Raw genomic sequence first — 13,157 nt, forward strand, 5'->3', positions numbered from 1 at the left:
GGCTTATCTATACAAAACATTTAAAAAATTAGCTGGACCTGGTGGCATGTGCCTGTGGTCCCAGCTACTGGGGAGGCTGAAATGAGAGGATTACTTGGGCCTTTGGAAGTTGAGACTATAGTGAATGGTGATCATGCCCCTGTACTCTATCTAGCCTGGGCATCAGAGCAACACTCTGTCTCAGACCAAAAAAAAAGAAAAAGAATTTTGGAAAAAGACAAAATTAGGTCCATACTTCATCTATTCAAAAGAGAATTCTCCAAACACATCAGGTATCCAAATGTAAAATATTAAATCATATAATTACTAGAAGAGAACATGAATGAGTTCATTTAAGACATGAATGTCAGTGCTGCTACGTACATGATCCCATATCAGACACTGTATATAGGTGATCTCAACGAAAAGTTGCTCAAAACTCAGTGAGGAAGATACATTGTCATCATACCCACTCTGTGGATGGAGAAACCTGATGCGGATAAGCTACAAGATAGAAGGCCACATATTTCCCTGGGTGGTCTCTCTCACCCTGATCATGTAAATTAACAGCTTATATTCATAGATGTATTCAGAGCCTAAAGAAGATTTTAAGAAACAAGGTATCATACCCATTACAGGCAGCCTTGCAGCCTTCTGCAAATTCCTCATGCCGCAGAACCTGCAGTGTAATGACAACAGTTAAGTCCAGGCCATTTTGGGAAAAGCAAGGGAAGATACTGCTGAAAGGTCGCAGGCTCCTTACAGACGCTCTCAAGGCTGGAGCTGTGCCAAAAGTTTTCTTCTCTAGCCATCTATAATACATAAAGAAGCTGCTCATCGATAAGCCGAAGGGTGTCAGCCTCATTAAGATGAAATTGGAGGACATGAGGGATTGGTCCAACCTAGTAATGCCACAAGAATAATGGGGATTTTTGCCACACCTGACCATGTTAACATGACATATCCAAAGACTCAGCTTTAGCACTCACTGCCTTTGTTATTGATTTGTGACAATCTCTGTGACCCTGGGAATCTGGGGACAATTCTGAGATCTCCAGCTGGGGCAGGCTGCAGCAAAGTGTTAGTCATTTTGAAATGTGTGGATGCCTAGGAGCCCAAAGTGCTACGGGTGGTTATGGGTGTACTTTTCCAGGTGCCCATTATCAGTAGTCTGAAAACAAAAACAGTGGCAAATTACCTGCCCCCTGACACCCAGGTCTGTTTGGCTGACAACCGAAGCCTTTATGCTGAGGCTCAGATGTCTAATAAAGACAGTGACTATGGCTGGGTGTGTAATTGGCGATTCCTGAAGTTTCACAAGTACGAAGAAAAGGAAGGTCTAGAAACTGGAGCCAGTAAAGGTTTGCTACCTGTTATTGAGGTTCAGAGTTATGGCTTCGACTGGACAGAGGCACCAGCAGCTGCAGTGGTTAGCAGCGAGACCTACGGCATGAACCTGGATTCTCTGTAGTTGGCCGAGAGCCCTGGGGGCAACATGATCCCTGTTGCACCTGGTGTGGACAGCCTCAACTCAGCCATGGCTGCACGCATCCCGCTTTTTGAAGGGAAAAGACAACTGTGGGTGAGGGTGGAACACTTGAGCAGGGACAGGAGTTACCACTGAGAGGGGACACAGAAGTTCTGCTGAGGACATCTCCAGCTCCCCCTATCCCAGCACATCGTTAAGAGGCTGACAGAGTCAGAAACTGTGGCTTCTCAGTTGGTGACTGTGGCCTCCATGTTCAGGAAGCAAGAGGTAGGCATGATACCATCATATGGTTGTAGGAAAAATCAGAATTTTCATAAATTTCTGCTATTCCTCAGAAATAACAGGTCAAAATCCTTCCTGAGAACCCCCATCTCTTCACTGATTTTGAGGTTATATCTTATTTTTTTTCCCTTAGTGACAATGCAAATAGGGGATCCACATGGCTCTATATGTGTGTTTTAAAAATTGTCCACTGAGAAGCATTTTGTGCCCAGAAAGCTCCTGAAAGCATCATCTTGGGCAGGGAGGAATTTGCTCCACCAGCTGGTGGGTGTTTTACAATCATCAAGCACTGGTTATAGGTCATGGCAAAGTCACTCACATGTGATCATTGGTCAGTGGTAAATAAAATAAACTATAAAGTGTAGAACCAGCAGATTACATTGAAAAGTTCTATCTGTGTGGTTAAAAATAAAAAAATAAAACATGAACGTAGAGAAATCCTTTCTAACTATGACTCAAAATCTAGAAGCATTAAGAGAAAATATTTTACTTTGCAGCTCTTATTGCCAAAGGGATTTTTATCCAATGGAAGCTGAGCGTTTCCTCACCAGAGCAAGAAAAATCAGCCAGGGGCATCTGGGATGAACCTTGCAGCTACAGGACCAGTACCCACACCATCTGTGAGATTTGGGCAAAACTGTGTCCATCAAATGCAGCTTACCTCTACCCCTCTCAGTGCTGCCCACCTCATTGAACTAGGATTATGCCTTTTCTTCCCTACTAGTACTCCACCAAAATTAGAGTCTCTAGTCTGTTTCTCCAATACCCAGAGGCCCTGCATAGAATTTACTACCATTTTCCCACCAAAGGCCACATCCTATTCTAGAATTCTCCATACTATTAGTTGTTAACTAAGGACCTGCTTTAAAATAATAACCCAGAACAAGAATGCCATCAAATTGACTTCTTCTGGTACTTTTGCTTCCTTGTACATATTTATACTCTGATATGACATGGACCCCTTGCATTACCTGTCATCTCTAATAATTACTGCACAATTGGTTCTTCTGAAATAACGACTCCTGTTAGGACCAAGAGCAGGACTTCTTTCAACTTTGCATTTTGGACTACTAGCTTGGTTTCCTCAGTGTTTTACTTGCAGTGAAGTCACTCTTCTCAATGATGCTTTTCCCATGCAATCCTGCCTTTCCTTTCCTGTATCCAGTCCCCATGGCTAGAATTAACTAGCTTTCTTTAATAACCAAATTGCCTTTCATTATGCTGTGGCAGACATCAGAGCGCTCACCTACATCAGTTCTTTCTTTCTGGAAACGTGATGCATTAAACTTCCCTGCCCACCTTTTAGTTAGGTGACATTGTCTTAGGTCAAGTTTCCCAGATCCAATCTGTAAGACAAGAATGTATATGCAAATGATATATTAAGGAAATATTCTCAAGGAAGACTGTAAGGATGTGATAGAAGCAAGACAGAGAATGAAATAAAGCCAAGAAAGGCAGAAGTCCCACACAGGGTAAGCTTTAGGAAGATCCCACAGGAGAATTTTGGAGGGCAAGCAATTTCTCAGGGTTGTCCCAACCTGAAGCAAGGGAGCTGAGCTAATATTCCTGTACAAAACAGCCTCTAATCAATAGCCACAGCCAGGTGCTATGGCTCATGCCTATAATCCCAGCACTTTGGGAGGCTGAGGCAGTCAAATCTCTTGAGCCTAAAAGTTCGAGACCAGCTTGGACAACATAGTGAGAGCCCATCTCTATAAAAAATTAGCTAAGCATAATGGTGCTCACCTGTAGTCCCAACTCCTTGGGAGGCTGAAATGGGAGGCTGAAATCGCTTGAGCCTGGGAGGTCGGAGCTGCAGTGAGCTGTGAACACACCACTGCACTCAGCCTGGGTGACAGAGTGAGACCTAGTCTCAAAAAAAAAAAAAAAAATTCAGCAGCCACTTGAAAGTATGCACCAGGCATTTCTGGCTCTTGGTGCAGAGGGTCTCCAGTAACCCAAATGGAAGCCATTGAAGAAAAGTCACAGGTGCTGGCCATTGAATACATGCCAATCAGGGATTTAAGCCAAGGACAGACATTGTCTGTTTCAGGTCTCAAGTGAGTAGCTCTCTGGCCAATGGTTTCTGAACGGAAATTATTGATCACAGTGAATTTCATTTTCAGTGTGCACTCCTCCAGCATTTTTTTCTCCTTCCTTGTCAATCTAGGAGTCCACCTGCTAGACCTATTAGAAAATGCAGCATCATAAGGTGGTAGAGTCTGGTCAGATTGCATCTTTGAGTTAAGCAGGCAGAGCCTTCTTCTGACCTATGTTAGACATTTCTATTAAGTGAGAAATAAACTTAGTATGTGTTTGTTATTATAGCACATCCTCTCCTATCCTGACTAATATATATCTCATATATGCATTTTTCATTCAAAAATATTTGCTGAGCAAATATCATGTGCTAGATATTATGCTAGAGAATATAAAGACAAAAAAGAAATGTTCCTTTTCCTCAGAAAGTCCCTTATCATAATAGAGTCTAGTTAGTCCCATGATGGAGATAAGCGGTGGGACCCAGAATGCTATGTGAGCAATGAGTAGAAGACTCTAAATGAGACAGCAAGGCAGGCAAGGCTCCTTAGAGGTTCCATATGAGTCATATTATAAAGCATGAGTTAAAATTAGCTAGAAAAATAAGGGGGCTGGGAAAGGAAGGTCAATAGAAGCAGCCAGAACATGAGATGCAAAGTTCTGATTTGTGAAGGACAAGATACACTGATGACTCACTAATATATAACAACGTACAAAGTAGTATTTTGATCTTTTTTTTGTTGTAGCTTGGCCTGTCAGATTGAACCACAGACTAGTTAATTGACAAGAAGTAATTTCAAATGATGGGCTACTTCATAACCTAAGGCAAATTATTATTTTACTTCTCTGTGTCCTGTTTACCTATTCTGAAAGATGAAAGTACTGACCTGCTTCATGGAGGTGTTGTTTAATTACTATTCAAAGTTGCTTTGAAAATATCAAGCCCTTCTCAAACAAAGTACTAGTACAATTTCCTTGGGAGCTGTGCTAACAGATGACAAGGTAGATTTAAATCTTTAGATTGGAATAAATCTAAAGAAAAAAATAATTATTGATTCCATTCCACTAGTATTAGAGAACTTTCTACTTACATGTCTTTAATTATCTCAGGCTAAAAAAAAAAATGGTAAAAGTATGATTATTCCATGACAAGAATAGGAAAATTTTTAAAGTTACCATCACTGGGCCAGAAATGGGCTCATGCCTGCTATGCTAGCACTTTGGGAGGTCAAGGTGGGCAGATTGCTTAAGCTCAGGAATTCGAGAGCAACCTGTATCAGGGAAACCCCCACCCCCGATATTTATCATGGGTTCTTTTCTATTTCCCTAAGCATCTCAGCTGGTTTGAGAAATAAAGGGAAAGAGTACAAGAGAGAGAAATTTTAAAGCTGGGTGTCCAGAAGAGACATCACACGTCAGCAGGTTCCGTGATGCTCCCTGAGCTGTAAAACCAGCAAGTTTTTATTAGTGATTTTCAAAAGGGGAGGGAGTGCACGAATAGGGTGTGGGTCACAGAGATCACATGCTTCACAAGGTAATAAAATATCACAAAGCAAAAGGAGGCAGGGCAAGATCACAGGACCACAGGATGGGGCGAAATCAAAATTGCTAATGAAGTTTCGGGCACACATTGTCATTGATAACATCATATCAAGAGACAGGGTTTAAGAGCAGACAACCTGTCTGACCAAAATTTATTAGGTGGGAATTTCCTCATCCCAATAAGCCTGGGAGCGCTACAGGAGACCAGGGCTTATTTCGTCCCTTCAGCTTCGACTGTAAGAGGCGGCCATCCCCACAGGGGCCATTCATAGGCCTACCCTCAGGGGCACATTCTCTTTCTCAGGGATGTTCCCTGCTGAGAAAAAGAATTCAGTGATATTTCTCCTATTTGCCTTTGAAAGAAGAGAAATATGGCTCTGTTCCATCTGGCTCACTGGCAGTCAGTTTAAGGTTACCTCCCTTGTTCCCTGAACATCACTGTTATCCTGTTCTTTTTTCAAGGTGCCCAGATTTCGTATCGTTCAAACACACATGCTCTACAAACAATTTGCGCAGTTAACGCAACCATCACAGGATCCTGAGGCGACATTCATCCTCCTCAGTTTACAAAGATGACGGGATTAAGAGATTAAAGTAAAGACAGACATAGGAAATCACAAGGGTATTGATTGGGGAAGTGATAAATGTCCATGAAATCTTCACAATTTATGTTCTTCTGCCACGGCTTCAGCTGGTCCCTCCATTTGGGGTCCCTGACTTCCCACAACAAACCTAAACAAGCAAAACCCCATTTCATCAAAAAATAAAAAAAAATTAGCTGAGTATGGTGGCACGTGCGTTTAGTCCAGGCTACTTGGGGGACTGAGGTGGGAGGATCGCTTGAGCCCAGGAGGTCGAGGCTGCAGTGAGCCGAGATCCTGTCACTGAACTCCAGCCCGGGTGACAAAGTGAGACCCTGTCTCAAGAAAGAGAAAAAAGTTACCATCACTGGAAGGGGCTTCCAGGGAACGAGTACTCAGATGACCCATTTTACCCTTTTAAATTTAAATGCAGATGATGATGATAACTAACATCTAATTAGCAAATAGTATGTTCTAGAACTGTTCTATGTGTTTTTCCATGTATAATCTTTGGAAATTATCTAGGCAACCTTATCCCTAGATAGTAAAAAACCTAGACAGGTTTATTACTATCTCTGTCTCACAGATAAGGAAATGCAGGCGCAGAGAGTTTAGCAATGTGCCCAGGGCCACTCATTAACCCTGATGGCTCATGGGTCTAGTGGTATTCCTGAGTACTCGTGTGGCTCTGAGAAACTCTGTTTCTCTGTATTTTTTTAAAACATCCACAATTTTCCTTTAGGGCTCATGGGAAGAACAGTACTTTTAAGGTATTTCTATACTCGTGGTAAAATTTCTGCTTATATGACCAGATTAATAAAAACAATTATCTTAGAAGGCAAACTATATAGAAAATTCATCTGAATTCAGCTTTTCCCTGACCACTTTTATTGACAGTGCTCAGTCGACCCATCTGTTTCCCAATTTAGCTTCCCTCAAGATTGTGGGAAATTTCTGATTTTTCTCAGAAACAATTGTGGATATGTCTTTTTTGTGCACCACTATTTCTGAAACTTCTGCCCACATTTAATGCCACTTCCTTATTAGGAATTATAATTATTAATGCCACTGTCTTACTATTGTCTCTGATTTATCTCTAGAATTGAGACAAAACTAGAAACCCTGCCATAGTTTCATTTTACTGACCAGACCAGTCCCCCCTTTCTTCTTTGCCCATGCTGGGATATGAAATTGAGCAATAATACACATGAAAGTAATCCCCCATATTTTCTGTTTTCTAAACACCAATAATATGCACCTTCCTGTAGCATATTCTTAGTGTTCTCAAACGTATTGATGTATGGAAATCATCTATGATTTACATACTGATCAAACAATATTAGTATTGCTTAATGTTTCCCTTCATAGACTTTTTTTCTGAGGCCCCCATTCAGACTACAGCATTAAAGAAAAGCTAATGTCAATCAAAATTCATGTGAATTATAACTAGCAGTGTGTGAGCAGTATAATCGATTAGATCAATCTGAAAATATGCAATTATGAAAGCAGAACTGTGTCTGCTTCTCTAGTGGACATATCTATTTTTATTTGCATGGAATACTAAACATGTAATAATTAAATGTAGATTCACTTATAGAATAGTAATGCAAACAATAGCTAATATTTATTAACCACTTACTATGTGCCCAGCACTGTGCTAAGCATTCAGTTTGCATGATTATCATCTAATACCTCCCAAACTCTATGACCCATATCATATGTATAAATATATATATATACATATACACACGCACTTCATATGCTAGTTGATATGCTGATTGATAGATGGCGGAACGTATTCCCCTTATATAGACCAAACATGTTTCATTGCTATGGTTTTATGAGGGCTATGAAGATTTATCTAGTCACCCTACATTAGCATGCAGTTTTTGCACTTATCGTCTATTTCATATAGAAAATATCTTTTGTTCTCTAAGGGTTAAATCGTTTATTCCAGTGAGTTCTATCAGGAAAACTAGCCTGACATTTAGCAGTCTTTATCAAGAGTCAAAATTTACCAGAATGAACCATAAGGAGAGATTAGAGGAGGAAAGGATTGGGCCTGGGCCTTAGGATCTTTATCAGTTCAAATAGCAGCCAACCAAAAGACAGTATTAGGTTGGAAGAGGCATAATTGGGAGTACGAAAGAAGGAAAAAGAAAAAAAGAGACACAGCTTTGGATGAGAATCATAATATTGGCTAAAGGCAGATATCATTTCTATTTCACACAAGGGGAAATTAAGAGATCAATAACCACACAAAGTTACACAGGTGGTAAAGCCTGGAATCAAATTCCAGAAGCAGCCTGATTCCAAATTCTTTCTACCAATTTTTATTATTATTATTACATAGGAGTGCTGCCTGGATCCGCTGTGTTTTTGCATTGCAAAAGTCTAAGGTAAGTTGACTTTCTAAACCCTTCTTTAATCAACCTAAATCTAGATTTTCTCATGTCTTTTGAGATTCATGGCTAGCGTACGGTAGAAGTAGTTAGGAAGAAAAGCTAAAGCAGTATAGCCTAGTGACGAAATCTACAGACGCTGGAGTCTAAACTTTTTGAGTTTCAAATTCCAGCTTTGTCACTTACTGACTGTTCTTTCCGACAAGTTACTTGAACTCCTGCATAGCTTTCCTTATCTGCAAAATGAGCACAATAATAATACTAATCTCATGGAATTTTTTAAAGGAAAAAGTAATAAAAACTGCAAAGCATGTAGAAGAATCCTTTTCACACAGGGAGTGTTCAGGTCACGTTGTAAGATATTTCAACATAAATGGTAAGACACTGTTAGCATTGGGCATGGAGATGAAAATCAAGAAGGCAATGAGGATAGAAATCCTCTAAAATAGACAAGAATGGCTTCATGAAAGTGACAGAAGAAACAGAAGAGATGCAGAGGTATGTGTTGGCAAGCTGACTGAAATAATGAGAAGGAAAAGAATGCGGTTTAACAATGTAGAAATTTCTAGGGACTAGGGAGGAAGCTTGCTTTGCCTCCATTTTGGCTGTTTACAGAAGCAGTGGAAGGCAAGAGCTTCACAGAGGAAGCTGTAAGAGATGCAAAGATATGGGAAGAGTTTAGAGGAGATGGAACGAAGCTATAGAAATAGACAGGATTAAACACAGGTTTGCCCTCAGGGGACTGGGCCATGGGAGTCACAAAAATATAATGGAAAGGAATGTTGAAAGAGAATTTAATGGGAGGAAATGAGGATAATAAACTGGCCCTGGGAAAGTGGGTGTGGAGGATAAGAATGAGGAAGTATTAGAGGAGAAAGAAGTAGGAAATTATATTTGGCAGAAAAGAGTTAACAACCTATTTTCCATGCTCTGACAGGCTTAAACATAAACCGGGTAAGTAGCCTGAGTTAAGAATTAGAGTAGTTGGCCAGGTGTGGTGGCTCACAACTGTAATCTCAGCACTTTGGGAGGCTGAGGCTGGAGGATCACTTGAAATCAGGAGTTCGAGATCAGCCTGGCTAGCATGGTGAAACCCTGCCTCTACCAAAAATACAAAAATTAGCCAGGCATGGTGGCAGGCATCTGTAATTCTAGCTACTTAGGAGGCTGAGGCAGGAGAATCGCTTGAACTCAGGAGACGAAGGTTGCAGTGAGCCGAGATTGAGCCACTGCACTCCAGCCTGGGTGACAAGAGCGAAACGCTGTCTCAAAACTAACTAAATGAATAAAATAAATTAGAGTAGTCAGGTGGCAGACAAAATAGAATTTTTCAGAGGACATATTAGCGTTGGCTCTCTTCTAAATCTTCATGTCATAGACACCATCTGCTTGACCCAGAAAAGCTCAACTCTACCATGACATACACACACAGACTTGATCCATGTCTATGCATGAGTAGTTAGATGCAGAAATCCTTTTTCTACTTGTGACTAGGTGCGAATTTGCGGTAAGAATGGCTGTTCTCAATTTTTGCAACTGTCTGGGTTCTTTTATAGCTACTCCATTAATTTTAGGGGTTCTGACAAGAGAATGGTTTTAGAGTAATCTAGTTAAGGAGGTGAAATACTAGCTTTCTAGATCTCACGAAAATTAACTGTTTTATTTTATTAATTTTTTTAATTTTTTTTTTTTTTTTTGAGATGGAGTTTTGCTTGTTGCCCAGGCTAGAGTGCAATGGTGCAATCTCGGCTCACTGCAACCTCTGCCTCCTGGGTTCAAGCAATTCTCCTGCCTCAGCCTCCTGAGTAGCTGGGATGACAGGCATGCGCCACCATGCCCGGCTAATTTTGTATTTTTAGTAGAAACGTGGTTTCTCCATCTTGGTCAGGCTGGTCTCAAACTCCCAACCTCAGGTGAACCACGCATCTCGGCCTCCCAAAGTGCTGGGATTACAGGCATGAGCCACCACACCTGGCAATTAACTGTTTTTAAATTTGAATAGTTCACACAGTCAACTGTTTTGACAGTGATCCTACTGAGTGGTAGAAGCCTCTGACCCACAGTGTAGATGTAAGTGAAACAGGAAGACAAATAGATTATGATTGAAAGAGTTGGGCCGAATACAATATAATATAATATAAACTTTTTTTTTTTTTTGAGACGGCGTCTTGCTCTGTTGCCCAGCCCGGAGTGCAGTGTCATGATCTCGGTTCACTGGAACTTCTGCCTCCTAGGTTCAAGCAATTCTCCTGCCTCAGCCTTCCACATAGGCTGGGACTACAGTGGCACACCACCACGCCCAGCTAATTTTTGAATTTTTACTAGAGACAGGGTTTCACCATGTTGGCCAAGCTGGTCTTAAACTCCTGACCTCAAGTGATCTACCCGCCTCGGCCTCCCAAAGTGCTGGGATTACTGGCATAAGCCACCATGCCCAGGCTGAATATATTTTTGTTCAAGGAATTTAGAACATAAGACATTCTAAATAATTTGGCCTTTTGTCTGTGAATAATTTGCATATGTTAATATATTAAATATACTTTTTCAAAGACTATTTTAAAAAATATAGCCAACAGATAATAACATATATAACATCTTTTACTTCCAGTAGTTTTGTACTTTTCTCATTCAATAAAACCCTTTTTTTTCTTTGTTGCAGAACTTCCAAATTTATAGAGACATGGGCTCTACAAATAAAGGATTAAATGGACTCTATAGTGAAGGTCTTTGGTGTACATGTTTAATATGTGAGACATTTAAAAATCTTGGACTGATAAGGTCATTTTTATATTAGATACTGAACTGAATTTAAATCTCAACTCTAGGTGGCAGTTTACACCATCACTTACTTTAGTTCTTTTAACAAGCAGTAGATTCATTCACAGTTTTTCCATGAATGCATAATTTTGTGTAAAAATTAGTCCCTGGCTCTCGGTATGTGTTAAAAATAGATTTGATTTTAGGAATAAAATCATGGCTTGAGATGCAGGTTTTCCATGTATCTTGTCATTCTTGGTTTCATTAAGCCGACAGAATAAAGCAAAAGAAAATAGATAAAAATGGATGTTTTAACCGAATTTTTTTGAGAAATATAATATTTTAAAATCATAGCAATAGTTTTACATCAAGATTGTGTTTCTATCATACACAATAGATCTTAGTAAGAATAATTTTTCCATGAATACCCTGATTTTCGGAACTATCAAGGATATTTGAGACTCCGGGTTTTCTGAGATTGTTTAAGCATATTGATTTAATTGAAGGAAAAACTGGCCTATAGAAAAGGAAAATGACTCATAGCTGTGTTTCTTTGCATCTTATTGATGAAAATAGCCAAAGTTGGAGTTTAATTGGGTTGTCAAGGACCAAAATACTCAAGCTGCCCAATTAAAAACAATATATCGGCGGGGTGTGGTGGCTTACGCCTGTAATCCCAGCACTTTGGGAGGCCGAGATGTGCGGATCACCTGAGGTCAGGAGTTCGAGACTGGCCTGACCAACATGGAGAAACCTCATCTCTACCGAAAATACAAAATTAGCTGGGCGTGGTGGCACATGCCTGTAATCCCAGCTACGCAGGAGCCTGAAGCAGGAGAGGTTTCGGTGAGCCGAGATCATGCCATTGCACTCCAGCATGGGCAACAAAAGCAGAACTCCGTCTCAAAGAAAAAAAAAAAAAAAAAAGAAGCATATATCAGGCTAGGCGTGGTGGCTCATGCCTGTAATCCCAGCACTCTGGGAGACCGAGGAGGGTGGATCACTTGAGGTCAGGAGTTCGAGACCAGCCTGGCCAACATGGCGAAACCTGTCTCTACTAAAAATACAAAAAGTAGCCAGGTGTGGTGGCGGGCATCTCAAAAACAAACAAACAAACAAAAACTCCCCCACCACATACCCCAATAGTCCTGCATGAGGCATTTTGTCCTGATTTACATTTGCAAGAGCCCCAATGATAGGATACACAGAACAACTCCTGGGCACTTATCACATAAAAAACTTGCTACACTTCACAGTTCTTTCATTGTTTCAGTTCTAGCAGGAGAAAAATGTATAAAGGATTTAAATTTTGTCCTCAAATTAGATTTTCTTTAAAATGGGGGTAATAACAGTGTGTTGTAAGCATGAAATAAGATTATGTTTGTATACAATGACTGGCACCTGGCATTCTGCATATTAGTTATTCTTATTTTACTATTCTTATTTTTATTAACAAGAAATGTTAACTATAATCTCAGAGAGACTGGCCAATGTGGCAAACTCATGAGAAGATTTTATTTAGGGAGTTGCAAGCCTTTGGCTCCCCTGGGCCTATCCCTGTCTCCATACTCGCCTTGTGTAAAAGGAACATAGGAAAAAGCCATATGGCATGGGCGTAGGGGGTGAGGATATTAGTCACTGGAGTGTGAAAATTAACAATTTCCAAAATGTGTCTAATTGTTTATAAAAATGAATACAAAATTATATTTGGCAAAACTTGGAATCGTTTCTGCATTTCTCCTTGATATATATGTGTGCGTTATGTGAATGTATATATATATGTGCATATATAATATAAATGCATATATATTTATAATATGTGTGGATGGAGAGAGAGGTATACATTTTAATGTCATCACCATCTGCACTCTCAATTTATTGAATGATATTCTTCAGGATTTATGTAGAAATCAAAGGTACCAACCCTATTAATAGAATGTAATCTCTCATTTCACTCAAGTTCCATTTCTAAATTATTCACATAAATATGTCTAAATAAAAACATCCTTGGCCTGGCATGGTGGCTCATGCCTATAATTCCAGCACTTTGGGAGGCCGAGGCGGGTGGATCACCTGAGGTTGGGA

At 40.2% G+C, this 13,157-nt stretch overlaps 1 protein-coding gene across 1 annotated transcript; it reads left to right on the forward strand.

Annotated features, from left to right (window-relative positions):
• On the forward strand, positions 1–3,447 carry MRM3 (mitochondrial rRNA methyltransferase 3). Its single transcript, XM_021935965.1, is given in 1 exon segment — positions 1–3,447. A coding segment is annotated over 1 exon segment (702 nt). The 5' UTR covers positions 1–901; the 3' UTR covers positions 1,604–3,447.
• The last annotated feature ends 9,710 nt before the right edge of the window (positions 3,448–13,157 follow it).

This window comes from Papio anubis, chromosome 4 (genome assembly GCF_008728515.1).
Source record: "Papio anubis isolate 15944 chromosome 4, Panubis1.0, whole genome shotgun sequence".
NCBI classification, from domain to species: Eukaryota; Metazoa; Chordata; class Mammalia; order Primates; family Cercopithecidae; genus Papio; species Papio anubis.